Source organism: Gambusia affinis, linkage group LG22 (assembly GCF_019740435.1).
Source record: "Gambusia affinis linkage group LG22, SWU_Gaff_1.0, whole genome shotgun sequence".
In the NCBI taxonomy this organism is placed as follows: Eukaryota; Metazoa; Chordata; class Actinopteri; order Cyprinodontiformes; family Poeciliidae; genus Gambusia; species Gambusia affinis.
The window spans coordinates 19,198,232-19,226,003 of record NC_057889.1 but is presented as its reverse complement, the minus strand read 5'-3'; the positions used below and the strand labels follow the sequence as shown (position 1 = coordinate 19,226,003).

The window sequence follows — 27,772 nt, the reverse complement described above, 5'->3', positions numbered from 1 at the left end:
GTAAGAAATCGTTTAAAATTAACTTTAAAAAAATAAAGTCAATCAGAAATCACATTTGCATTCTTGTACTTGATAATTTATTTGCTAAAAAAGGAAATTAAATATATTTTTAAAAGTCACTCATGGAGCTTTTAAGAGCTTCCGGGGTGAACTGGTCAGAAAGGAAGAACTCAAAGGCAACTAAAGATGGCGGCGCAGACGCATAAAAATAACAAACCGGGGAAATCTGGGGGGAAAGAAGCTCAGCCGCTGATACTCCCTAAGACTCCGGCGGAGGAACAGCGTCTGAAGCTGGAGCGGCTCCTGCGGAACCCCGATAAAGTCGTTCCCATCCCGGAACGGCCGAAGGAATGGGCCCCGCGAGCGCCGCCGGAGTTTGTCCGGGACGTGATGGGCTCCAGCGCGGGCGCAGGCAGTGGGGAGTTTCACGTCTACCGCCACCTACGCCGCAGAGAATACCAGCGGCAGGACTTCCTGGACACAATGGCAGAGAAGCAGGGCAAGGACGTGGACTACCTCAAGAAACTGGAGCAGAACCAACTGGAGGCCGAGGCGCGAACGGCGAAACGAAGGAAGAAGCGAGAAAAGCTGAAGCTGAAGAAGCTGTTGGCAAAGAAGGCTAAAATGGAGGGGGATGAGAAAAACGATGGAGACAAGGAATCTGACAGTAGTGGAGAGGAAGAACGGAAGGCGGAGAGTGGGGAAGAAGAGCAAAAAGAGGACGACGCTGAGACCCCGAGCTTCATCATGGGGAGGAAATGAACAACCATATGAAAATACAGGGGCAAGGGTTGAGCCTGGTCTCTACGCCTGAAAAGCTACTTAACACCTGCCAGGACCATAAATGGTTGATTGACTCAAGAGATAGAGATGGATATTGACTGGGTTCGTTTTACTGTTAAATACAGTAGATTTTAGCTAATCACTTGATTCGGTTTGGACACGTGATCACACTCGCAAACATGTTAAGCTGTTGGGTTTGGACTAAATTGTTTGCTCATGTTTTGTTTTAATAAAAAAAAACAACAAAAAAACAACTTTAGTTCTATGTTTCCATTCTATGTTGCTCTCAAGAAGGGGATGGAGGATTATTCTGTGTGCTGCACACTCTTCTACATTCGAAATGTGCTTTTTCTTAAGGTTATGACGTCGTGTGTGTGTGCGTGTGTGTGTTTGCCGCCTTGTCGGTAGGCCCCTGGTGACCTCTATCACCCGTGGGAACAGCAAGGCTGCAGAAAGCATCTCAAAGAATGAAAAGGCGTGGCTTCCGCAGGCTTGGGAGTCCCACGTGCGATGTTCCTTGGACAGACTTCCTGCTTCCCACGGAGGACGCGGTCCGGCTTTGTGGCCGCCACCTTTCTTGAGGCAGGTAGAGTAAAAACCAGGCAGCTTGATATTGTTTGCGCCAGGGGAAGCTTTTCCTGTCAGACACTGTCTGCTGTCACAGTAATAGTTTAATAGCTCATCATTATTTTCACTTTAATTCATATCCAGCGTTTTTAAAGGTGTATTTGCTACAACGTAGAGGTGGAACGTGGTCCACAGTTTAAACAAAATTAAGAGGTTTGTGTCGGCATCGTTTTGTGGTGCAACTTCCTTTAACGTGTCCTGCACTGAGGTTTGTTTTGGTCCCAAAGTAATATCGGTGGGGATAAGATTTGAGAAAGTATTTAGAAGATTTTTTTATATACTTGTAATAAGCAGTATTGAATATGTTCAATACATCAGGATATAATTCTGATTATATTCTCATTTATTGAAAGTATGATTGTCAGATTAATCATACTTTTCGAATATATAACAATCTTTAAGCAAGTATAAAGAATTATTTTTACTAAGCTTAGATTGTTGGATTAAAGAAATGCTGTAGAAATGTTTTTGCCAGCTGTAAAAGTAAGAAAAATAAAGGTTTTAAAAACATAAGTTTTTGTGTGTTTCACCTATATAATGAGATTCATTTAGTGAATCAAATTACTGAAATTAATGAACTTTTCAATAGTATTCAAACTTATTGAATAAAATTGAGATTACAAATGTCTGATTTTAAAATTGTAGTTATGTATTTATATGAATTAATACATACATTAAGTTAGAAATTAGAGTTTTATTGGTGGAAATGTACTCCTCCATAACCACATTATTATTAGTTTTATGCGTAATCCCCCAAAATCTTTGTTGTAAATATGACTGCATATACACTTTGAAATTTTAGATTTTGCCATGTTCACATAAAACCCAACAAATGTTTGGTTTGATGTGTTTTTAAACTGTTTTTATTTCTTTCTTCAAAATCGAAAGCCAATTTTCTCTCCTAACAATAAATAAAACCGATTGCGATCTGTTGCGCATGTTTCACTTCATATTGTGATTTATGTGTTTTCCTCATCAGCTATGAAGTAACCATGCCAACTGGGAAGATAAGGTAGATTTACACACAGCTAATAGAAACTGAGCATCAGTCACAAAAGAAATGTGAATCATTCTCCATAATTATATTTCAATCTGTATAGACTCACACAGAGAAAGAGAAGCAGTTAGAAGATTTAATGATACAGAAATTTTATGCCGAACCCGGCGGAAGATTCAATTAGAGCTGAGGATCACCAGGCAGGTGAATCGGTCCAGGTTTAGCTCAGGGTAGTCTTCCCCGGTCCAATACTGGTGGTGGAACGGAGCCTTGAACGAAGGAGCAGAGAGGAGCTAGGAAGATGTCCCTGGGATGATGGTGGAGATGGGAGGAGGTGGGTCGAAGATCCGGGGAAGCTTGTCCTTTGAAGGATCCATGAACGACGATTCCTGTCCTGATTGGCTGTGATGGCTGTGTTTTGTCTCCCAGCTTGAAGAACCATTCAGACCCATCTTTGCTCCACATTATTAACAAATCTCCTTAATGGCTTGTTCCCAGAACTTTCGGGGCCTTGACTTTCAAAACTGCCAAATCTCGCGCAAAACCTCAAGTTGTTACATATTGCAAACACTTCAATCCAGCGCGGACAAAATGAAAACATAACCGGCCTCAATATGCCTTGTACTATTATTCTAATGATGATGTGAACTTTTCAAGTTAAAATAAATTTCTATGAGTTAGTTGAGACATCAGTGCGTCGGCCTCCACAACATCCTCCGTGTCTGCTGACTCGTTTCGTCTCTTAGTCAGTGGCACCACTGCGGCGGCGTCTGCAAGTTTTGATGTACGTAGTTGAACGAAGGAACTCTTCAGTCGCTTCTTTACATCAAACACGAAAAGAGCCAAAAGCACAGCCTTGGGGTATCCCTTTGTTAAGTAACAAATTTTAGGAGCCACTCTTCTAAATCACGCCTAAATTGAGATGCCTTGGTAAAATTCATTTTGTCATGAACAATTTTTGATATAGCTCTGACAGCAATAGCAGCTAGTTTTAATAAGATACTTAAAAAAAAACAAACAAACAAAAAAAAACATCTAAGTTAATCTTTGATTTGTAAAGATCACATTAGGCTGGTGGTTTCACGACCTGAGAATTAAATGATTGTGTAGTAAATTATTTGATTATTATTATTATTATCCAGTTTCCTACTAAAATCCCCAGTAGATAAGTAAGTATAGATGTCTTCCAGAAATATTGCTATTAGCACCATCCATCGATTCTTCTTCGCATAATTAAATACCCAAGAAATTTTGTTCGCTGGCGAATGCACCTTATTTTTAAAGCGCTTTAAAAAGTGTCTACGCCCGCTAATTCTCCAGATTGTTTCGAACATGCTCAAACAGAATGTGGTAACTAAAAGGCAATAAATCAAAGATCAAATTCTTGTGTAAGTCTTAACTCCTGGTATGTGATGAAGCACAGTGAAACCAGCTGATTGTTTTCATTTTGTCCCACGGAAAGATCCGGTAAAATTTGGCTAATGCCGTTATAAATACGACTCTGTGGACCGCTGCCCGCCAACAGCAGGGAGCCTCTGTTTTCCTAGGGGGGGGTTAAGCTCGGTGGGAGGTTTGGGCGTGCTGGAGCAAGCTATGCTGTCTCACTTTGCCTCACCTCAGTCCTTCTTTTTATGAGGAAGTCTCGGAGAAGATTGCGGATATGTTCAGCTCTTGGTACGTCTTTTGTCTCCACAATGGATCTTGAGCAAAAGGAGTGACTGAGAATGCAGGACTTACTGGAATCACAGAGCAAAGCAGCAACAGCGATCAGTGATCGCAATGGGCAGCCTCAAGGTAGGATGTGTTTTAGTGATCCATAAGGTTAGCTAAATACCCTGTAATCAAAAGAAAAAAAAAGATACAAAAAGGTTACTTGTTGCTATTTTTCACTAGATTTGGTTGCTCAATCATCTGCCGTGTTTTAATTGGTTAGAGGTGTCGTCCTCTCAAAGTTGTAAAAGGACACGTTTTATTATCATGATTGCACTACGTCCCGCTTCTCCTCTCTCAGACAGGAGGAAAGCTACGCAGAAGAGGACTTTCACCAGATGGATAAATGTGTTTTTGCAAAATGTAAGGCGCGAAGCACAAGACTTTAACTTCAAAGCACTTTTTACGATAAAAACGATTATTCACAGACGCTTTTGTTTCTGTTTATTTCCAGCGAAATCCTCCCCTTGCAGTCTCCGACCTGTTCACGGACATTCAGGATGGCAGAATGCTCATGGCGGTCCTGGAGGAGCTGTCTGGCTGCAAACTAGTAAGAACTCCCTCGTATTTTTATTTTTTTTTTATCTCAAAACCATATAAAAAAAAGTATTTTGTTGGAATAGAGCAACACAAATTGGGGGTCTATAAAGTCCAATATTTTTGCTTCAGTCAGACTGAGTTCCCATCTTGCCACATATTTAATCAAGATTCCTTTGTTGACTTTGACTAGGTCATTCAATTAAAATTTTTCCACTTTCCAGTTGAATGTTTTAGATGAATTCAATCTTTTATTTTAGTTTCAAGTCAGTCACCAGCCGTGTTTTCGTTGAAAATGTGCGCAAAACTTTATCGATATTCCACTAGTGTCGAAAAAACACAATTTCCCAATTGCTGTGTTTCCATTAAATAAGAAACAATCAAAATCACACCGGAATACATTTACTCATGGAATAAGTCATTAAAAACCATGCCGCTCCGTCGTCCTCCCACCCCTTCCTGTTGTCTCTTTGTTTTTTCCACCAGTAGTAACATCCGGTTATTGATCACATGACTGGTATGATGCAAAAATAGTGCTTCCTTTGCAATTTAGGTGGTGGCTGTTATGTTTTAGGGTACGGGTGGTGTGTTCAGTACTGTTTCAACTACTGTTTCAGTGATTAGAGCATCAGGAGATGCTCTAATCACTGATTAGTGGCTTGTGGAAAATAGCTCCAATAGCTATAGCTTTCCACCAGCAACTTCTCCTGGTAAGAATCAGCACTTTTTTCTACGCTTCGCTCAGAGTCTGGAGGGTCTGGACATCTGGCTTTTCAGAAACGACTGCTGACTGGAGACATGGACTCAGCTGAAATTTTAAACAGTTGGATTTGTTTTGCAACAATCACTAACGTTTGGCCATATCTAAAAGTGTGAACTCAACCGTGAAGGAAACTACACATGTCCCAAACACTTCTCTTGCTCCAACTTGCAATTTTCAATAGTAGGGCAAACCCAGACTGAACGTCTTTGTTCACTTCCTCTGCTGACATTGCCAAGCTACAACCATAGGCAAAATACAATTCTAAAAGCAGCACAGAAAATCAAAGTCATCGTTTATAACTTCTGTTTGCTGATTGGTCCACTTGAAATTCTACATTGAAATCAAGCTCAATGGGAGAAATCTCAGATGGAGCATTGAAGGGAGATGAGAATCAAGTAAAAAGACAATGGCCAGGCTACCAGAAACAGCTTTCTTCTTGCCTCTCTTCCTTAACTTGTGGAATGAAGAAATTTTAGTTGTCATATCAATAGTTTCTTCCACTTGAGCTGTGTGTCTCAGCAGCTCCTCCACAGCTACCTAGGGCCTCTTGGCTGCATCTCTGATATATGCCATCCTTACCTGTCCTGTCAGTTTACTTAGACGAGAACGTCTTCTAACAATGCATTGAAAATAAGAAAATGTTCAATTCATTTTCTTATTTTCAGAATATGGACTGATCAGACCTCTGGTGAGATGTACTAAGCTTGGGATGTTGTATCGTAACGTTAAACAGTATCCCATCTGCTGTGATCCTTGGCCTTTATGATGCTGTTTGCTCTCTAATAAACCTCTGAGACCATCACAGAACATCTGCAGACGATTTCCTAAACGGCTGCACAGGATTTCTTTCAGGGATATCAATGTAAAGGGGGGGGGCAGGTTTGTAAAATCTTAATAAAATACAACAAAGTTTACAGCTCTAATGAGATAAATTGTGTAAGAATTCAAGAGGTTTGGTTACTTTTGTATTTGCCTCTTCATGCTGTCACTTCCATGTTAGCTTTACAGGTATAGGACTTCATCTCATCGCATTTTCAGACTGAACAACATCTCCAAAGCCCTGGCGTTCCTGGACGACAGACATGTGGGGATCCGCTCATCAGTTCAATACAACCAGGTTCGTTGTAATCCACTCTCTTACAGCGTTGTTGTCCCCCAGGTGAAGCTTCTTGGCATCGACGCCTCCGGCATCGCTGATGGCCTCCCTTCTGTTGTTCTCAACCTCGTCTGGAACATTATCCTCCACTTCCAGGTGAGCAACTGGGTACCTTCATTATCCGTCTAATATTTTTTATGTACGCTATAGTTTGTCTCTTGGCCTTTTATGGGAAACCAAACAGGTGAAGGAGGCGACAGGAGGCCTGCAGAGACATTTGTCCTCCAGTCTGTCTTCTTTATCGCTGAGCGCCTACCCTTCCACCAGTGACCTCTCACCTCAAAATGGCAGCTACTCCTGCAACACTCTGCCTAGGAAAGGAAAAAAGCCTGAAAGGGAGCCAAAGTACAACAGCAAAGCCATCAAGAGTCTCCTGCACTGGGTCCAAAGATCCACGTCAAGGTAAGCCTGCGTCCAAGCTCGATGAGTGGAAGAAAATTACAATCTTCCACGAATGTTTGAAGATAGCCATAAATTTGCAGGTACGGCGTGGATGTGGATGATTTCGGGGCCAGCTGGAGGAGTGGAATGGCTTTCCTGGCTTTGATTAAGTCCATAAAGCCAGACCTGGTCAACCTGAGGGAGAGCTTGTCCAAGGAACCAAAGGAAAATCTGCGCCAGGCCTTCATGCTGGCCCATCTGTGTTTGGATGTGCCCCCTCTGCTGGAGCCTGAGGGTAAAAACCAGAATGAAGACGTCATAAGAAGTCACAATGGTTACCACAGTAACATGAAGAATAGTTTATTTTTCTCCTTACAGACGTGGCGTGCGCCTCGCCGGACGAGCAGTCCATCATAACATACGTGTCGATGTTCCTGGGGGATCATTTGGTCACAGATGAGGTCGGTGCAGTTTGTCACTTGGAGAAATACACTTAAACATCTACCTTTTTTGAGAGAAAAGCTGATTCTCCACTCATATATATTATATAGGGCACAGCCTAACATAACACCATAAGACTATCACCTATCACCTTTATCCAAATTTGTAGTAAAAGAAAGGACAAGGTAATTTTTGGATTGGGTATGTTCTAAGAAAGATTGTTTTTAGTCATTTAACATTGTTCATTTCTAGGGAACTGTAGCATATTCCTAAAAAAACCATAGAAAAAACCTTTACATAAACTTTACACACAAAAAGGAAATTAGAAATTAGCCATCTCACCAAAAACCCATTAATAATTGTACTGCCTGCCACATGTAGGTGGTCAGCTTGGTATAGTTCATAGACTGGACATCATGGATAAGAACAGGTCTAAGCAAGTCACCATTAAGTTCAAGTGACAGTTGGTGAAACCAGGACTGCAGTGCCTTGCAAAAGTATTTACACCCTTGACATCACACTCTACAACACCTATGAGAGAACGTGTTCCTTCATTGCTAAAAATAATTCAAATGTTGAGAAATAGGTTGTTTTCAACTGGTATCGCTAATAGTAATTAGCCTGGTAACTGGACACAATGATTAGTGAGTTAGCATCGTCCAGAAAAGTTGAATCTGATCTCATCTCAAGATCTGACTTCCGACTTTCAAGCTAGCAAAAAGTTCCAGATGGATCACTGCAGAGAACATTTTAAACCAAAATGTGATCGTTTGTTATCATAACCACATAATTTAGATTTCTAAACTTAACTAGTTTTTAGCCAAGGCCCAAAAGTGTCTGTTTTTAAATGCCTTGTTTATCTTGCAGAGATGGTTTACAAACCTCTGTCAAAAATTACGAAAAAAGAGAGAGTGAGAATAAAAACGATTTTAAAAGTTTCTAAAGTTTGAGGAAGCTAGGCCTGGAATCTTCCAAAGATTTTCCAACCTATTCTCTGTTCCTTCAGAAGTTGAACTCATTGCAAAATCCTGTATTTGGTCGTCTTATCGAAGTCACAGAACAATAATAAAAATAAAAGCCCATCATTGCCTCCATCACATGATTCAAAATGTGCTTCTACATCACACAATCATAAGCATTTCCATACACGCTAAAATGTGACTTTGCTTCATATTACAGGATCACATGGCACAGTTTGATTTTCACGAGATTCCCAGCTTTGCGTCTCTTGAATTCGTCGGCCTTGGACAGACCCTGGCTGACCACCCAGAAGCCCGAGCTCTGCTCAGAACCTTTGAGAAAAGCAATGAGCAACGACTGTGGAGACAGTGGTCCAGAAAATCTTCAGAGACTTCCAGAGCCCACAACTCCAACATGAGTGGAAGCCCCGAAACGTCCTTTCCTTTTACTCCAAGAGTGTTAGAGCCACCAAGTCCACTGGAAGCAGGCGTAGCCAACCAGGATATCCGATCGTGGATGGATAAGAGTTCGGATCGAGGCTACGGTAAGAGAAGCTACGTTTCCCAGAGCTCCGAAGAAGGAATCTACAGCTTGTCAGCATTGGATTCAGACGAAGAGGAAGCTTACAGCTACATCCTGGATCTGAATAAAGATGTTTTCCGACCAAGTAATCCATCGAAAAGACAAGTACCAAAAGTAGAAGAGGAAACAGCCGAGGAGATGGAGGAAGAGTCGAAACATCTGGCAGTGCTGGGGATGTTTAACGGAGGCGGACATAAACAAGAAGGACATCTCAGGGCAAACAGGAAGTTGGATTTGGACAAGATCAAAAGTAGCCTTAGAGAGACGACAAACAAGAGGGCTGTGTTTGACTTGGAGCCAGACGCCCAGAGAAGAACCAACAGAGACACTTACACTGAGAAAGAAAGCAACAGAAGGATGGAGTGTGATGGTAAAGAGAAAGATGGGTTTGACAAAGTTCAAGAAGGTGGAGTAAAAGCAACTATTTTTGAAGTAGCCAGTTGGAAATATGCTGAGGAAGGAGGAGCAGAGCTCTCTGTAAAATTGGGACTTGTGAGTGAGAGAACAGTGGAGAAAGATTTGGGAAGATTAAAGGAAGGGCAGGATCTAAAGGAACGGAGTGAGTCAGAGGAAGCTCGTGTCGAGAAGAAAGACACAGGAAGTCAGAAACGTGTGAAATTAAAAAGTTTCAATGATAAAACAGTGGAGAAAATGTCCTCAGAAGATGCTTGTTTTAACATTCTGTGTACAAATGGAGCTACAATCAGCAACATGGGCTGTGGAGCTGAAGTGAAAATGAAGAAAGCTGGTCATCTAATGAAATCATCTGATTACGGGTTCGCTCAAACAGAAGACTGGAGGGAACGGGAACCTACGATCAGCAGGCTTGAGGATCTGAAAGCAGATCAGAGAACTACCCCCGAACGCCTTCCTGATGACGTCCATGAGGGCGATAACAGTCCGACTGTGGCCTGCAGGGCGTCTTCTCAGTCATTATGGTATTGATTCATCTTTGCACACACACTTAACCTCTTGATAAGCCCTAATCTCCCTTGTGCCTCATCAAAAGTCTGAATTCTGACCCTCTGCAGGGGTAAATCTTTGTGATTACATGAGAAATTATTGTAGTAATTTCTCATATAAAACACCTCCAAGCGACAAGGTAACTGGTGTTAAATTTCACAGAGCTCTAAGCAAAGAGGACAGAGACACCAAAACATGGTCAGGAGAAGGTTTGAGTCGTGGTGTTTCCAAAGGGTTGTGTGTGCAGACAGTATAACAGCAGTGTAGACCAAATCACAGAAAACGACAAGGAATCTGCCCCCAGAGCAGCAATGTAACAGTGGCAGCTTTGACAAGAATGATTTAGAAATAACTTGGAATTTTCATAACAATTTACGACAAGAGGCGTGCTGTGGTGGTGTAGTGGATAGCGCAACCCACATTCGGAGGCCTTGAGTCCTCGACGCAATTCCTCGTCGATTCCCGGACCCGACCGACATTTGCTGCATGTCTTCCCCCCTTTCCTGTCAGCCTACTGTCATATAAGGGACAATAGAGCCCACAAAAGACCCCCTGGAGGGGAAAAAAAACCCAACGTACGGCAAACAAGTTGCTTAAAAATGTTTAATGTTCAGTCAGGTGTCTGTCCCTTTACCCCCTCGTATCATTTTAGCTTTGCTTGCTTTGTTTTTATCTGGTACAAGCTGATGTCCGCCGTAGCATGTTGCATCAATTGCTATCTGCCAGGAAGATGTTTTGTAGCCTGACAATAGTAACAGAAGAAGTGTACATGTTGGCCACACTTCCAAATACTGAGCAATTAAAGTCAGACCAAGAGGATTGTATAACTCTTTGTTGTCTTAGCCCTACTTACTCCCAACGCGGTTGGTTACAGGAACAAGCAATTTCTGGTAGGTTTCTCATCCAGCTGCCATATTGGGTAAAATCAGATCCAGTCATTTAAAACTTCAGCACAGTCCACACCTCCAGCGAACAATTGTTTCTCAATAGCCAAGAGTTTAGACCCTCTATATGAAGCAAAGCGTAGAAGAAGGCACTAGGCTAGGGTGGAATAAGAAGTCCTTTTATATATATACATATATATGTATATATATATATATAATAAATTTTTGGCTAGCACTAGTGGGTTTTTCCATTTTTCTAAAGTATGTAGACAGGAAAGGAGGCATAGAGAAGTGGGGACGACATGCGGTAAAGGTACTTAGGTCAGGAATTGAACCCAGGTCAACCTTGGGGAGGACTATAGTCTCCGCATACGAAGCACCCGCCGCTCTACCCACTATGCCACACAATGAACCTGAACAAAAAGCCTTAAGAGAAGAAAGTAGCATAAAAATAAATCATAGATGCGCTTAAAGGATTTCCTTTTGACCATTAAGCTCCATAAATCAAAAAAAGAGAAATACAGTGATACACAGTGGCTCAGGGACTGGTGCGTCCCTTTCTACTTCCATGGAAGTAGGAGGGGACCCACCTGGTCAAAACGTGGGGATGAGATGGCAAAGGGGAAAATTGTCCTCTCAACTGCTTCACTCATCCAAACCAGGCATTCAGTCCTGTTTCGTGTTTTTTCTCTGAATGCAATTTATGAAATGAAGCACAAAAAGTCCTAATGGAGCTCTCCTGTGTTTATCTGCATTCCAGGAACAATGGAGGACTCAGTCTTCAGTCTATAGCAGCCTGCTGTAACTCAACCCCATTAGAGCTGGAAGTCCTGCTGCTCCTGTGGATCTCGCTCTACTGCTACCTCATCCTGCCTCAGATGTACCTCTGAGTCAACTTGGCTGTACATCCTCGCATCAAAAATATGCTTAATTAGACCAGCTTCCTCTAATGGGGCAAACAGAGACTCTATGGCTGGACTAGCTTTTCTTCCGGTTCATTAAATTTCAATCAGGGTCACATTGGAGGATTAGATTTGCAGATTATTGCCAGCAGGTTTAACAGGGTCTTAGTTGTGGTAATAATTTCTTATAATCTGCTTAATTACATTGATTTCTAGTGTTCTCAAAGTGATTGTTGCTGCTTAAATGACCAGAACACCGTTTATGTTAGGGGCGGAGGGGGAATTTTCCTGAAAAAAATGAATTCTTTCAGATGTAGTTGACATAACCCACCACATGGTGGCATCGCAGCATTACAGGACCTGTGTACATTAACGCCAGAGCTTTTGGTTGTCTGCTGAGAATCCAACATGACCTGCTGTTTAGTTCCAATCCTGAGATCATATTGATAATATTTAACAAGGCCATTACTAAAATAAACTTTGTTTTTTGTCCACGTAACTTTACAGTCATTTAAACCTTTAATCAACCACATTATCTTCCTATAGAGATCCTAATTTACAACTTGAGGCGGAAATGTATCGGCACCCATGTTGTAAAACGCTGTGCAGTAAATTTATTTTTAATGCAGTTGCAAATGGAAAAATGGTGAGAAGTAATTGTTTTTGATGAAACTTTTGTTGGGACAGTTATTTGTACCTCTCACATTAAATAAGGAGGAGAACGGTTCTTTGTTTGATGAACAATGAATGCCTAAACAGTTCATAGGCATCTGAAATGGGCATGCTTCCATCTGAAGTTGGAAGCTTATTCGAAATATCCATAGAAATCTGTTTGTGGAGAACAACGGGAGATCCAACTCAGCTCTGCATCTCTCCGTTCCTGAGGCAGCATCTTAAATAGATGAACTACTCACCTAGATTTGTCACTATGTTGAAATAGTATAAATACATCTAGGACTCTTCATGCATACCAGCTTTTATTGGAGTCACTAACAGGAGATAATGACATTTTTTAACAAGGCAATTTAAACTCTGTTTCTCCTCTGAGATCCTGTGTCATAACGCTTCGTCTCTTATGTTGTGATGGAAACAGGTTAGGTAACTTCAAAGGCACAGAGGCTGGATAAAAACGTGGCCATCCGCTCGGAACAAATCAGCACATTTGACACTATTTATCAAGCTTTCCATTTTTTTAGCTCACAAACAAACAAAAGCACTGCCTTTTTCTTCTTACTGCAACTATGTTGCAACTGAGAAAAATCCCACTAAATTTAATTAAGATACTTTTAAGTTTCACTTTATGCTTTCCGGTATGATGATGTTAGATTAACCGAGGTGTGTTTTTTTTTTTTTTTCCCAGTCGTATCAAAATTTGCGTATTTTGCAAAACAGTTACGGAAACACTCCTTTAGCATCACATGAGTCACATGATCAACAACCAGACGTTACTACTGGGGGAAAAGACGAAGAAGACGGCAGGAAGTAGATGGAGAATGATGGTCCAGCATGTTTTTTTTAAATTAATGAGCTTATTCACGTGGGATTTTAATTCCGTTTTTTGTTAAATGGAAACACCGCAATTGCGAAATTGTATTGTTTTTACAGAATAATACAGACAAAGTTTTGTGCAGATTTGTAATTGAAACACAGCTATAAATAACTATTCCCCTTAGGCAGGTGCAGACTACGAACCGGTAGACCACTTTTCACGCATCTGTACCAAATTCAAGACTGTAAAGATTTTTTTCTTAAACCAGAGAAGCGGCATTCAAACTCATTTACAGTTTTTGTTTGACTGCCACTGCATGTGTGCAGGGAAGCTTCACAAAAATAAAGGTATGCACCGGTTGCATAAGAGCTCAATATCCATGTTGACCAGAATGCGCGAGAGGAATGGCTATGCTCTGTCCTTAGAGGCCACCCGATGCACATTATTTGTTGGTGAAATTCTAAGAAACTAAAAACAGGCTCCCACTGTTTGCTCGGAGCTCAACCCAAAGGTCAAACGCTCAGCACATGAGATCAATATGCTTTCGGCACAACAGTATGCTTTCCGCCCCCGCACCGAGCCCTCACCGCTTCTCCAAAGCAGGAGTGCGACCTGTCTTCTGCCCAGTCGGGCCGGGATGGCAAGAGGAGCCAAAATGTCTGTTAGATATAGGTTAAACACTGGGAATCTCCTTAGGATGCCGGTACGACGGGATGTGAAGGCCGTACTGAAGAATCAGCTGAACACATCAGCTCTGAACACAGCCTCAGCCTTTGGGCCTTACCAAGACCTGACCACTAGAGATGCTGTGGAGCAGCAGAACATCCTGTTTGAGGAGTTTGAGGAGTTTTACCAGATCAAGAGTTTCACAAACACCACAAACAGATTCATCCAGGACTTAAGTTACAGTGGTCACATTCCTCATCCAAACTAGCATTACCTAAAATCTAGTATAAAATTTCTCAATACCTCTCTATGCCTCTGGTACTGTATGGAAAATGGGCCCACATTTCTGTCTTAAAAGTATTTTTTATTTTTTTTATTTCCTGGGAATATTTTGAGTTGTTTTGCTATTTGCTGTAAACCAGAATAATCAGGAAAAAAAGGAAAAGTTGATCACTCTGTTTGTAATAAATCTACATATGAGTTTCACTTCCATCATGATTTGTATACAGATTGCATAATGTTTAGTCAGTACCATAATGCATCTTTATTGCATCTGTGTCAAAGAACAAAGACCAACCAAGCATCTGCTTTCTCATTAGCTCTTGTTTTTATATCCTCCTATAACAGTTGACAGTCATAAATCTATGCAGCGGGAGTTTTTTTTTAATAGGTGTGCAACTTCTGTCTTTGCCATTTTACTGTCATATTTCCTTCATAACATGCTCTTCTCATTAATTAACCACAAATCAAGTCGGCAGCCTTTTGAACGCCGCCACATGCTGCCGCGGGGCCCCCACCTCAACGCCACAGCCTCCGTGGAGGCCGCCATGATGTTCCTGGACGATTCATCCGAGGTGATGATGCTGTACGACACCAACTGCTCGGCCGTCGTGGTGCGGCTGGCCTTCAGGGGCCCTTTTTGGTTTGTATGTAACACTGCAGATCTTCTGAGGTATTTTCCCACTCGCATTAAGTAGAAACCTACTGCGACAAATTGTAATTTTGTTATTTTGAAACCATTTTCAAGTGGTGAAATAATGAAAGTATACCCTCTCAGTGATTAATAAACGTTAACATCTTTGCTATTGGAAGACATTTTAAATATTTAAAACAAATCACCTGAAACAACACATGAAATAGATACTGAAGTCTTTTTTATTTTATTTTATTTTTTTTAAAAAAAGGGATAGTTTAGTCATGTTTACCCATTATTCTTTGCAAATTATCTTCGGACACTATCCATCAGTCAGATCTGGTGGAAAGTGTCCATGAAGATCACTTTTCATTTCTTGCCACTGATTCTCAATTAGATTAAGTTCTAGGCTATGTTGGAAGCTTGGAATTGCATGTGAAACTGACGGGACGACCTACTTTCTGATTAATTCAGCAAATAATTATCTGGGTCACCTGGGGGTGGGGGCATTCATAGAGCAGAAAGATCTCACTTCCAAATGGCCATATGGAAAATAAATAAATAAAATGATATCAGAAGTACTGTACATAGCCCTGACCTGGCAGAACACTTTGGATTCCACAGCCTTGATCCCGATATACACGCACAATTCAGAATGAGAGAATCGGTGCTTTAATGTTCTGTCTTTAAAGACAGAGCTTGGTGTTCCAACAAAATCCCCTTTACTTACTCATAGAAGACAAGAAACAGTAGCTTTAGTTTCATATGTAAATCTTCTGGTGAGCGTAATATTTCCATTGCTGCTGGTAAAGCTATTTTACCTGCTGTAACAATAAACATGAGTCCATTCATCTCCACCATTTGAGCGGTTGCCCAAAATTTCTCCGTTCTCTTCAGTCTTCGGCAGCCGGTTTGCCTTTTTTCCCCCTGATAAATGAAGCCAAGAACGTTCTAAATGAGCGCTAATTACTCTTCCCTCCACACGGGCCTGTTAAAGCCATCACTGCCTCTCGCAAGACCTCTGCCGGCGGATCCATTAACTCACTGATTGTTGTTTTCACAGGAGGGCAGACATCCGTTTCCCAAGGTTTTAGTTGAGAACATCCTACAGCTTGGATTTTCCCAAATCCAATCTGTAGGAGAGCATCGTAAGAAACGCCGGTGTTTCCTTGAATGGCGCCAAATCCTCCAGCGGACGGGAGAGGAAGCTGCAAGTCTACGAGGTTCAGAAGAGTTCGGAGTGCAATATCGCTTGAAGAACAATGGGTGGAAGAGTCCGGATCTGGAGAGCGGGGAAGGTGGACAGATATCCTGCTGGACTTCTCCGTCCTCCAGAGGATCGCCTTCGACAGACCGCTCGTCTTCGTCGTCTACGATTACCTGACCAGACTCGTGATGCTCATTGGCCAGATTACCGGTACCACAGAAAACGTCTAGATATGAAGGAAGTAGGGGTGCACCGATTTATCTGCACTGATTTCCTTAACTTTGGGAGATCCTTAACTTTGGCCGATACTTACTGGTGAATCCGATATTATCTACGCAAATGTCTAAAAATTCACCACTGTCCTCTTCTGCTCTGCCATGAAGGAGCTTTGACTGACAGACCAGGTCATGTCTGCATGTTCACAAATAACAATAGCCACCACACTGTTGCCAACTAAGCAACTGTGTTGCTGTATTTTTGTAACAAAAAAAAAATAAATTGGCATCGGCCGATAAAGAACAGTAATCAGTGATCGGTTTTCCCCTGGAAGAGAGTGTGCTCTCTCTTCTGTCTCTTCTGTTCGTTGTGCCGTATTTACCTACAAAACAAGAAAGATTTGTGATTAGCTTTTTCTTCCTTTTTATTCCCCCCAGCAGCGTTGCACTTAATAAGAGGAGAAAGCTACATTTCCAGAGAGTTTGGAGAAGTGAGTGCATATTGATTTTCAAACATTATGAGATGATTCACGGTTTATTCCCCCATTTTCGCAAAAATGATGAAAAGACATTCAAATGACTGCAATTTATCCCTGTGACTGAATCGCTGCTATCTGGCAAAAAAAAAAAAAAAACATAAAACATTTTTTCTTCCATTACAAAAGCATTTCCTCTGTTGTCTTCCCCCCTCCCAACCTCCACCACCACTCCGAAACCCATTTCCTCCCTTAACATCTCTTTATCTTCTTAGGCAATTATTGGGAAATTGCTTTGCCAGAATATCTGGGCTCATTCGCCAACACAAAACAGGAACAAAAAAAGGGCTGCTTAAGTAGTGTAACATTTCGTGGCGGCTTCCTGCAGCTTTCTGCCTCAGCGTGGCAACGCCGCATTGATATTTACCACCGTGAAGAGATGATGAATAGAGACGGTTTGATGAAAAGGACGGCAGATCCATTCATAACTAACACAAATGTCAGCCTGTTAATCTGCGAGGCTTTCACCGGTTCATGGTAAAACCCTGGATCGAGAGCCCTGAGGAATCTGTTCCTGATCCAAATGGAGAAATTTCAAGATCAAAACGTATTTAGTCTTTTTTTCTCGAGCTTTTTCAAGAGGCGCCTGTAAAGAGTTTATTTAAGCACGTTAAAACACTGGTACATGAGTTTAAGGTTAAATCCTTAAACGCAGACAAAATGTTTATATCGCGATGTGAAAAAACTAAAAATACCCCCAATCACCAATCAATCAATCGATTTATTCACTCGATTTAACTAATTTCATCATTAATCCACAAGAAGGAAACAATATGCGTGATAATGAGTGGAAACAAGAGCCAGATAATAAACAGAACCTTCCAATTAGCTGCATCCTAAACAAGTTTCTGATTGCTTTTCTGCATATTTATGTCCTCTTCTTCCTGCTGTATCCAATGGAGCATTATGTAGTGTAAACTGTAATGCTATATAAGGTAAGTAATATGTCCGAGTGCCCGGGGTCTTTCTGCATGGAGTTTGCATGTTCTCCCTGTGCATGGTGGGTTCTCTCCGGGTTCTCCAGCTTCCTCCCACAGTCCAAAAACATGACTGTCAGGTTAATTGGTCTCTCTAAATTCTCCCTAGGTGTGAGTGTGTGTGTGAATGGTTGTGTGTCCTGTATGTCTCTGTGTTGCCCAGCGACAGACTGGCGACCTGTCCAGGGTGAACCCGCCTCTCGCCCGGAATATAGCTGAAGAGGAACCAGCAACCCTCCTGACCCCATTAGGGACAAGAGTGAACAGAAAATGGATGGATGGATGGATCAACTCTAAAACTTTTTTTAGTCATCTGGTAAGACGCGAGTTGTGACGGGCTTCATTTAAATATTCAGCACTTCAGTGCAACGTGAATTAAAAATTTGGTGGGTTTTTTTGCGCTCCGTTCATCAATAAGGACGTTTTCCTTTTCCAGAAAGCTAGCATTGTTGCTGTCTGAAACTAAATGTTGTCAAACTAATATATTTCTGATACTTTTTTGAGATATCACGAGATTTTCTGATTCCTCTAAATGCTGCTGCCTTCTTCTGATTGGTCTAAATGCTGCTGCCAATCAAGAAAGCCTTTTGCTTTTAAAATTTTGAAATATTCACATGGACATTAAGACAATTTAGTTCAATAAAGAAAAACAAATGAAAATTGTAATTATCCACACGGCCAAGCCAAACATTTACGCGGAATAAGGTTTTATGGCACAACGAGACAAAGACAATGAATGTTTGAAGAAGTCGGCGTAAGCGTCGCCAACCCATGAAAATCGCCAAATGTCAGGCCCGGCGGTGGCAACATCATGCTGTGGGACTATTTTGAAGTGAGAGGAATGATAAAGTGAAGAACTGCCAACACAGTTTTCAGCTTCACTATTGGTGGTCCTAAAGTCGTATTAAGATGCTAAAAGAAAGACTCCAGAAGTTCCTGCAAAAAAAAAAAAAAAAAAAAGGTGTGAAGGTTCAACTTGCTGCACTCCACTTTACCAGATATTAGAGTCAGAGTCGGAAAATTTCCCTTTCACCCTATTGTGTCAAAGAAAATTAACAAAAAAAATGACATTTCGCCTCTGTTCTTACAAACACATTTGCAGTTGGATGTTGCATATACTTCCAGCTTGAAACATAATTTCACCTTCCTAAATAATAATGGCTAATAGATCATTTTAAGTGAAAAGATCACTTTTGGCAAAATATGACTTAGGTCTTTGTTTTAGGAAGGTAATGATACGTTGTTAAAAGCTTAAAATGAAGAAAAAAATATATTGAGGCCCCTAAAAATATCTATATATTTCAGTGTAGACATATTGTGAGAGCAGTCTCTTATCTTTTATGTGCTGAGTGGGGTCTATTGCATCAGTGGAGATGGACCGGTCGGATATCAAAGGACAGAGACCAAGGGAGGCTGATTCCTGGTTAATTTTTGACCAAACTGTCAGCTGTTTCTCTGAGCTTCTCTATAAAAATCAGGAATCTCTCACAAGCCTTCTGCTGCAAAGAGGACAGTAAAGGTAAGCAAGTCACTTTATGGACACCAGCAGGACAACCAGTTTAATCTTAAAAGCAAATAGCTTTGGATGCTTGTTTTAGCTGTAGGAAGGTGGAGTCAATTACCCTGCTGACTGTATTAATGTTGCTTCTTGGAAACAACATCTTTGCTCTTCAGTGTTTAACATAGCTGACTTGTTTTCTCCTTGCTAGGCTCTGAGATGCGTGGTATCTTTGCTAGTTGCGCTCTGACAGCCCTGCTGCTGGCTGTGGCCCAAGCCCACCACCACATCGACCATGACACCATGAAATGCCGTGCTATTTCCTCTCCCAACTCCAACTTCGCCTTTTCCCTCTACAAAAAGATAAATGGTAGAACCGCTGCCGGAAAAAACATCTTCATGTCACCCCTGGGCCTCTCCGCTGCTCTGTCCATGCTGTCCACAGGGGCCCGTGGCAAGACCCAGGCCCAGCTGTTCTCCACCCTGGGCTACGCCAACTTAGACCAGGCACGGGTTAATGAGGCCTACAGCCATCTTTTCCAAATGCTTGGCCAAAGCCAGCAGGAGCAGAAGCTGGACCTTGGCAACTCTATTGCGGTGCGCACCGGTTTCAATCCTCTGCAGACGTACCTGACAGACATTCAGAATAACTACAATGGTGAGGTCTTCAGCGTTGACTTCTCCAACCCCTCTGAAGCTGTGGGTCAGATCAACAGACACATTGCCACAAAAACCCAAGACAAGATCAAGAATATTGTGAAGGACTTGGACCCTTCAATAGCTATGGTGCTGATCAACTATGTCTACTTCAGAGGTAAGCCTACAAAACACTCCTCATTCGATTGACATATTTTAAGAGTAGAGCCATGCCAGCTACAACACTGAAGAAAATCAATCCATCCATTATCTATACCTGCTAATCATTGAAGAGCTGCAGGGGGGGCTGGTGAGTATCTACAGCAGTCATTGGGCAAAAGGCAAGGTACACAGACAGGTACCAACCATACACACAGTTCTGACAGCAACTTAAGCAACCAAATACATGAGCTCGCAATCATTCTATAATGCTTTTATTGCTCTCATTTTCCCTTGCTGCATCATACAGGACAGTGGGAGAGGCCCTTCAACAAAAACCTAACACACAAGGCGGACTTCCATGTGGACGAAAACACCAAAGTTGAAGTGGACATGATGAAGAAGATGGGACGTTTCGATTACTATCATGACCATGACAACCACACCACCATCGTCTCACTGCCCTATAAGGGCAACACATCCATGATGATTGTTCTGCCTGATGAAAACAAAATGGAGGTGGTTGAGGGCTTCCTCAGCAAGGCCTACGTGAAGCACTGGCACAACAGTCTCTACAAGAAGTAAGAGGAAGATCAATTCTGCTTGTTGTTCTTAGAGATGTGAACCATGGTGTTGAGGAGCATCACGGCACAGTGGACGATGTATCAATAGGCAAGTATTGCATAATTCAAGATCTTTTGTTCTACAGCAACCTGAACCTCTTCATGCCAAAATTCTCCATCTCCGTTGAAACCTCGATGGATGAGACTCTAAAGGAAATGGGAATAACGGAGGCCTTCAGTGACGTGGCTAATTTCTCTGCCATATCCGAAGAAATCAAACTTAAAGTCTCAAAGGTAGATTGTCGTCCGCATATGACCAGTTTTTAAATTGCAACAAAGCGTTGACCATTTCCTTTCCCCCTCCCTGCAGGTCTCTCATCAGGCTGTGCTGAGTGTGGATGAAACAGGCACGGAAGCAGCCGCCGCCACCACCATCGAAATCATGCCGATGAGCCTCCCCGTCGACGTGAGGCTCAACCGGCCCTTCCTGGTCTTCATCATCGAGCACTCGACAAGGAGTATCATCTTTGCAGGCAAGATCAACAACCCAACGGCTGCATAAAGACTCCTGTGGCATGTAGAGCTGCCACACACTCAAAGAGTTTCAGCGGCTTCGGGACATTATCCGTGTTTTGTAATGCCAATTATTACTTCACTATATTAAGTGGATTGAATAAATGACAAGTGAAGGGGTGTGAATAAGGCAATAGACCTATCTACAAGGAACAGGAATGTGCTTCCATTAATCAGCCTGTCACCATGAAACATTTGGTATCATATGTCATCTGCCTCGGTTGATAAATGTCTTTCACCCGTCTTAATAGATCATTCTCTCATTGACTGTTTCAAGAGATGAATTAATGACTAAGACGTCTGTCAATGTAGCATCGGCAGCATCCACTAACACATTAAACGACTTGTTATCGCTCTACTGCTGTTTCAACAGGGCTCAATGTGAACTGAAATAAAAATCTAGTTACAAACAACTTCAATTTTAAGTTTTTCTTTCTGCTTTATTGCTTTCCATCAAGCGCTGTGTCGTTTACAGTGAAAGTACTGGGAATTGGGAGGAAACTGGATTTTTCCTAGGGAACAAAATGGAGCACAGACAAAGTTTCACTGTGGCCAACGTCCCATCTTATTCGTAAGAGATCTGACAAAGATTTAGTGCCTTCCTTTTTATCCTCCCCTCCGTCAAGCAGACTGCAGAGGCTGTTCGATTAACAAACGCGGCTACCATAAAAAAATAAAAATTAAAAAATCAAATGTGTGTACACTGATTGTCCATGTGGTGTTGCTTTGTAATTATTTTTCCTCTGTAAGGTCAAGCATGTGTGCACACAAACCACCTGCTAATTGGAGATGATCATTTGTTAAAACCATCTGACAGGCACACCACATTCCTCACTTATTGGCATTAACATTATGAATTAACATTAACAATAGTCAAATCTAAAATTGAAAAAAAAAAAGAATTAATGAATAAATTAAACTACTCCACTGGAAAAATTATTATTATAAGGCTTTTCACACACCTTTAAATGAGACATCAGTAAATGTGGTGGATACAGTACAATTGATGCAAAAAGTGTGAAGCTTTTTAAAATACTAAGTTCTTGTGATGAAAAAAAAAAATAGAGAGACTATGACTATGAAAAGTCACATCGAACCTTTTCTCACCTTAAAAAATGATTATCTTATCCATTTAATTCTGAAAAACATATCTGAAAAAGCAAAGAAAGCTAAACGAAGCTGCAAAAAGCCAGTCGGATGTGTGAACAACGTCAAACACCTTGTTGAATCATCTTCTTTTCAAACATTATTGACCCTATTCAGAGCAATGAGACAGGAAGTGGACAGAGAGAGATGGAGCAAGTTCCCAATGTCGGCTACTTGTCCACACCACCACTATGCAACGCATCGCCTCAAAGGTTGAAGCCTTCTTGATTTAACTTCTTTGATTGGATTTCCTCAACATCCAACGTCTTGACTGTTGGTTATTTGGTCGCTCGTCCCTTCAAAGGTTCTCCAAATGTATAAGATTTTGAGGAAATATCTTTTCCTGAGAGCCCTTCTGGATACCAAACAGATTTCTGTTAGATTTCCACTTCCCAAAGGTGATTTTGAACCAGAGTCGCTTGTTTACACCAGAAGCACGACATTTCCGATCGCCAAATCCCTTTCCAGTTGTTTCCAGCGCGAACTGTGACGCAATCTGTGGCCATTTGTGATAAAAATTGTCCCTTTTGATGGACGAAGAACTATAAAAATACACAATATGCACAGGGGTTTTTGTTACACTTTGTAAAATATGTCACAATGAACATAACCTATACTTTAATGACATCCAGCAAGATATTTCAACAATATTTGAATTCAATTCTGCAGTTTTCTCTAAAAACTGGGTTTGGTCTATTCCTAAGAGAAGTTCAGTATTTTTCCACCTTAAATCTTTCCACGATTCTCTTCACTTTACTCGTTGAGTAAGAGATTTTGAGCGGTGTCAGCAAAGACAGTATGCGTAACCTGATGGCCATCAGCCTCACATGACTCTTTGCCCTTTGACCTGTCAATAGAGGGGCTACTGCTGGCCCTTTACACAACTGCTACACTTTGGGTCCCATGTTAGGATGCACACACACTGTTCTGCAAAAATCTGTAAGACATGTCTCACTCTGGGTGAAATTTAAGTTGTTATGTGTTTTTTTTTTTTTTTGTTAGGTTTTAAAAGCATCATTTGGAATTCAGTAAGAATCCAATAATGGTTTCATCCATGAGAATACTTCTCAGATTTAGATTCAGTTGAGTTTGGATTCTGTAATTAAACCTGCTAAAGCTAGTGTAGCAAAAAGCCAAACTGCTGGGTCCTATTTTCTACCTCACGCTATTGTGGAGACAACAAAAGATGGAAAATTATGGATTATTTTTTTCTTTATTTCATATTTAAACCCACCTTGAGCATTGAGCTATTGTTAGATGGAACTGCATTGTGCAAACAGAGCAGCTCTTTCTGACTGGCTGCTTGTTTTTGTTGCTTTTTGATTTTGAAATCAAAACTCACATCATCTAGAAAGATTAATATATTTGAAACGTATTCTTCTTCCATTCAGATCCTTGAAACTGGGGCGTGTTTTGGCAAATGTGAGCGTATCCATTTAAAGGGTGCAGATCTAATTTTGAAAAATCAGAGAGGAATTAAGAAGTCAAGTTAACTGCTCCTCAAAATAAACCGAGTTTAAAAAAACAAAACAACTTTCAATCTAAAACGATGTAAACCTAAAACGTTAAAGTAAAACTGAACATCGCGTTAATAAGGAGAGCCGCTTCGGTTGTGCGGTTTGATTGACAGCTGTGATTTTCAATCACAAACTAGGATGGCTAAGTTTAGTTGAGAGAGCACATCGATTTTTTTTGTTGTTGTTGTTGCTAAATTTCGTAACTTTAGAGGTGTGGTGCAGAAATTGCGGCTCTGTCAGCGTGCGTCATAAAAAAGTGAGTATTTTATATGTGAGCATTTTATGTAAAACATTATTTATGGTTCATATAGTTTCGTGTAAGGGTGTTAGAAACGTATTGTTTGGCTGTCCGTTGTTTATATGCTAACTGCTAACCTAGCTGAGTCATGTTAAAGGCTAATTTGCATTACTACAAGCTATTTTCGTTCGTTCCGCTGTTGCTTTGTTTAGTCATTACTTATTCATGGTATTTCTTATTTTCTATCCATGTTCTATAGAGAACCACACAGATATCAAACAACTTTAAGAAATAAGACTCCGTTATCTTTACTGTTCATTCTAGCGACCACAAATATTAAAGCCACATAACTACCTCTCCCCAAAACGCATCATCATATCAAGTAATTTTTAACCTTATTATTCTTGCATACAACTGAAATCTACATTGTCCATTACAAATGTGCGCAAATTTTTGCCACTAATGTGTGTAAAAAAAACAATTTTGCAATTCCGGGATTTCCATTAAATAAGAAACGGAATAAAGTTTGTTCAAGCAGCAAGTCATTAAAATAAAATAAAAATAAGTAATTAAAAGCAGTTTTAACCCTCCAACTACTTCCTGTTGTCTTCTTCTTCGTGGTTTGCATCAGTGGCAACATCCTGTTGTTGACCATGTGACTCATGTGATGCACATAAAGTGTTTCCATAGCAGTTTTGCGAAATAAACTAAAATGTAATAAAATTTGATACTGCCACAAAAACACCTCATCCTAGCGCCAAAACTTTTTATTGAGAAAGGAGTTGTTGTTTTTTTCGAAGTTGCCTTCCTTCCATTAAGCAAATTTATTTTCGAATTGTCAAATAGAAACTCTACTAATGTTTCCGTTGCAGTTCTGCGAATTATGGTTGAAATACCACCTCATTCTAGCGCAGTTGACTTTTCTTTTAAATCAGAAAACACGTTTTCCCAAATGACATGTTTCCATTATGCGAATGTATTTTCGTAATTCCAATTTGAGCGATCTTATGATCTACGGAAACACAGCTCCTGCTGCTTTGTTTTAGATGCTCATTGTTTGCCACTATTTCATTGTGTTCGCTCCGATCGTCTGTAAAATAATTTCTTGGATACAAAGTGACGGTCCAAGTTCAGTTCCCGAACCGTCTGTCGAACTCCTCAAACTCAACATGGGTTGCTCCAGAAAAATTCGTGTTTTTTCCGAGCCCTGCGACTCTCCTCCTGGTGTTACTGAGCATCTCTTTCAGATCTCTCTGCTCTGGTAGTTATCGATGCACGCGACAGATCAAATATGTAAATGAAAGACAAAGGCATATGCAAATGAAGACAAGGCGTGACACATGGTGAAGTGGGCATCTATAATGCATTTCCTGTTGTGTTTGGGATGCGCGCGTGAGCCTTTGGTGGCAGTTATTTCCCTCCGCTGCTCTCGTGGGAAGTGATGGTGGGTGGGTGAAACTGACTGACAGACGGGGCCACGGAAAAAGATAAGAAAAGCACAAACTCGTGAGGTAGCCACGTTTTTTTTGTCACCCTTTGTTCAGACAGTCGGAGCACGCACCGCTGTGATCTAAAGAACCAAGAAATACATTCTGTTTGATCCCACGCCATATGGTACCATCACGCATACTGTATGTCGTTTTCCAGGTGTTAATTATCCATGTTTTTTTTTCTTTCTTTTTTTAAACTTGTAATGAAATGCAATCATGTGCTTTTCATTACAAAGGAGATTGAAGAATTCAGATTCAAGGTTTCTCACATTATCTGAACCTCATTATGTCGTCAAAAATCAGCACTAACACAGCAGTTGGGAGGCTGAAGCTTGTGGATATCACCGCCTCTTAAATTTTGTCATTAGTACGTTTGAAGACAGGTGAAAGGGAGGCAACAACAGACCTAACATGTATGTTTCTGCAGTGACGGGACGAGACGGATTCCTCCCATCAGTCATTGTGGTGTTGGGCTCACGCGTTGCAGTCAGAGCAGATGCAGTTCTGACTTCATGAATTCTGTTTGTTCAAACCAGCAGTCGAAGTCCCAGATAAGAGTCCAATGCGGCAAACGTCAGTCAGGACCGGGAATCGAACCCGCGACGGCCGCGTCGAGGACTCAAGGCCTCCAAATGTGGGTTGCACTATCCCCTACGCCACCACGGCACGCCCAAAGTTTCTTATTGTTAATATTGAATCTGACAGTTTCCAGAGGAATGTAGTCTGATATGAAGATTTTCCACAAATGTATTGAAGGAGATCTCCCACCCATTCGGTCGTAGCATGCCTAAAATAAGCAAAAAAAAAAAAAAAAGTACAGTGTCCTTCTGTGATTTTACTGATTAGAGAACCAGCTAATATTTTAAAATATTGATATTAAAAGAAATGCAGGTTTTGTCATAGAGTAACTGCATTGAATTTCAGATTCAACAGAAAGTGACATGCTGTATATATCAAACATGACTTAATTTAACACCTTGAAATTTGGCCTCTGTCTCTTTAAGAAGCTCCTGCTCTTTCCGATACTCCGCCTTCAGAAAGTCGTCACAACAACATTCCTCAATCAAGTGTTTACAAATATTCGTCAGAGCGCAGGACTGAGAAGTAGCTCCCATAATGAGCTCAGCAGATGCTCAGTTCCACCAGGTGTTTGCTAATTGCTGCTGGCTAGTCTGAAGGAGCTGAGTGGCGGGAGGTGTGGGGGACTTTGCAAGGCAGAAGCATTTCCCTGAGCTGTGTCTCAAAGGCGACGCTTGGTTCTTCTACCGTTTTACAAACCTGAATGGTTGCCATGGAGACTAAAGGATTCTCAAACATGCATGAAGGAATCAAAGCAACACTCCAGGTATGTTTCTGATGAGGGGAATAATGGTATAACATGATGTAAAACTAAAAAATAATAAATAAATAAATTACATAATACTCGTCCTTTAATATTTTCCTCAAAATATTCACAACATCCTCCTTTTGCCTCTCTTTAAGAATGTCAACACATTTCCTAGTAGATGCTGATCGAGATTATAAGTTGTCCTTTTTAAACCGATCATGTTACTGGCTCCAACAACTTTTATTTAGCTGGACTGAAGGGAACAAAATGGTTGTTTGGATGGTAAAAGTTGCAGACCTCTAGACAAAGCAGTGCCCTAGTGTGAAGTAAAACATTTTCTTCACTTAAAACTCTAAAAAAAAAAAGTCAATAGCCTTTCCCCTGACACTCCTAAATGAAGTCCAGTTGCCCTTTAGAGGTCACATAGTTGGTCAACAAATGGCTGCTATGCAACAGTTGCTCACCTAAACATCAGAGCAGACCTGCGTTTCCGCTGCTCTGTGCGTCTATTTATTCAGTCGTGACCAAGAGGTCTCTCATAATCCACATCTCCACGTGTTTAATCAAGAGCGGCTCTTCAAAACAAAGTGATGCTGATGGAGTGTTTCTTTCAACGCCGGTTTACGTACAGACTGAGCCTTAAGCGCAGCCACACAGAAACGCAGAGATCGTCACGGCGATGGCGGGTTACCAGGAGGTGATGCGGAACAATACAGCTGATTGTCACATGTTACGCAATGATTACAGGAGTTCATGCTATTGTTATGAGTGTATGGGACATGGCGTTATAGCCGTCGTCAGGTGTAACGTGTTATTTCAAATAAATGTAGTCATACTCCTTAAGGTCACATTTAGTCACATCATAACCAGGAGCCTCAATGGGTTTTAATGGGATTTTGTGTGATTGATAAATACAAAGTGGGACAGATCATGAAG

At 41.2% G+C, this 27,772-nt stretch overlaps 3 protein-coding genes, 1 long non-coding RNA gene and 1 other non-coding gene across 7 annotated transcripts in view; all 5 read left to right on the top strand.

Moving 5' to 3' along the window:
- The first annotated feature begins 89 nt into the window (after positions 1-89).
- prkrip1 (PRKR interacting protein 1) lies at positions 90-1,037 on the top strand. The gene has a single exon (XM_044106713.1). It carries the CDS (start codon positions 187-189, stop codon positions 760-762), a length of 576 nt encoding a protein of 191 aa, XP_043962648.1. The 5' UTR covers positions 90-186; the 3' UTR covers positions 763-1,037.
- Positions 1,038-1,170: 133 nt separating this feature from the next.
- LOC122825903 lies at positions 1,171-1,449 on the top strand. The gene has a single exon (XR_006369712.1).
- clmnb (calmin b) lies at positions 1,175-14,217 on the top strand. 3 transcript variants are annotated; one of them, XM_044106711.1, is made up of 11 exons: positions 1,175-1,369; positions 4,048-4,201; positions 4,419-4,480; positions 4,572-4,667; positions 6,418-6,501; positions 6,577-6,669; positions 6,758-6,975; positions 7,056-7,249; positions 7,333-7,415; positions 8,575-9,875; positions 11,545-14,217. In XM_044106711.1, the coding sequence occupies exons 2-11, from the start codon at positions 4,132-4,134 to the stop codon at positions 11,672-11,674; spliced, it is 2,331 nt and encodes a 776-aa protein (XP_043962646.1). In that variant the 5' UTR covers positions 1,175-1,369; positions 4,048-4,131; the 3' UTR covers positions 11,675-14,217. The 3 variants fall into 3 exon arrangements, with proteins under 3 accessions (XP_043962646.1, XP_043962645.1, XP_043962647.1); XM_044106710.1 differs by having other exon boundaries at positions 6,418-6,669; XM_044106712.1 differs by lacking the exons at positions 1,175-1,369; positions 4,048-4,201; positions 4,419-4,480 and having other exon boundaries at positions 4,621-4,667; positions 6,724-6,975.
- A 4,826-nt stretch (positions 14,218-19,043) lies between these two features.
- Positions 19,044-21,531, top strand: LOC122825343 (alpha-1-antitrypsin homolog). Its single transcript, XM_044106709.1, has 5 exons — positions 19,044-19,208; positions 19,399-20,001; positions 20,293-20,563; positions 20,692-20,839; positions 20,916-21,531. Exons 2-5 carry the CDS (start codon positions 19,407-19,409, stop codon positions 21,105-21,107), a joined length of 1,206 nt encoding a protein of 401 aa, XP_043962644.1. The 5' UTR covers positions 19,044-19,208; positions 19,399-19,406; the 3' UTR covers positions 21,108-21,531.
- A 2,277-nt stretch (positions 21,532-23,808) lies between these two features.
- The window catches only part of LOC122825344, a 114,290-nt gene continuing 110,326 nt past the window's right edge, over positions 23,809-27,772 (top strand). The window contains exon 1 of the long non-coding RNA XR_006369627.1: positions 23,809-24,037. This is a non-coding gene — a long non-coding RNA (uncharacterized LOC122825344). The remainder of the gene's footprint in view (positions 24,038-27,772) is intronic.

What these genes read in the sequence shown, in the direction of transcription:
- clmnb (XM_044106710.1), top strand. Translation starts at nt 4,132, where the DNA reads ATGCAGGACTTACTGGAATCACAGAGCAAAGCAGCAACAGCGATCAGT. An exon ending in TCGCAATGGGCAGCCTCAAG is followed by an intron (nt 4,202 to 4,418) that starts GTAGGATGTGTT and finishes CTCCTCTCTCAG; the next exon opens with ACAGGAGGAAAGCTACGCAG. An exon ending in ATCATTTGGTCACAGATGAG is followed by an intron (nt 7,416 to 8,574) that starts GTCGGTGCAGTT and finishes TTCATATTACAG; the next exon opens with GATCACATGGCACAGTTTGA.
- LOC122825343 (XM_044106709.1), top strand. Translation starts at nt 19,407, where the DNA reads ATGCGTGGTATCTTTGCTAGTTGCGCTCTGACAGCCCTGCTGCTGGCT. An exon ending in CAACTATGTCTACTTCAGAG is followed by an intron (nt 20,002 to 20,292) that starts GTAAGCCTACAA and finishes TGCATCATACAG; the next exon opens with GACAGTGGGAGAGGCCCTTC. An exon ending in TCAAACTTAAAGTCTCAAAG is followed by an intron (nt 20,840 to 20,915) that starts GTAGATTGTCGT and finishes CCCTCCCTGCAG; the next exon opens with GTCTCTCATCAGGCTGTGCT.
- prkrip1 (XM_044106713.1), top strand. Translation starts at nt 187, where the DNA reads ATGGCGGCGCAGACGCATAAAAATAACAAACCGGGGAAATCTGGGGGG.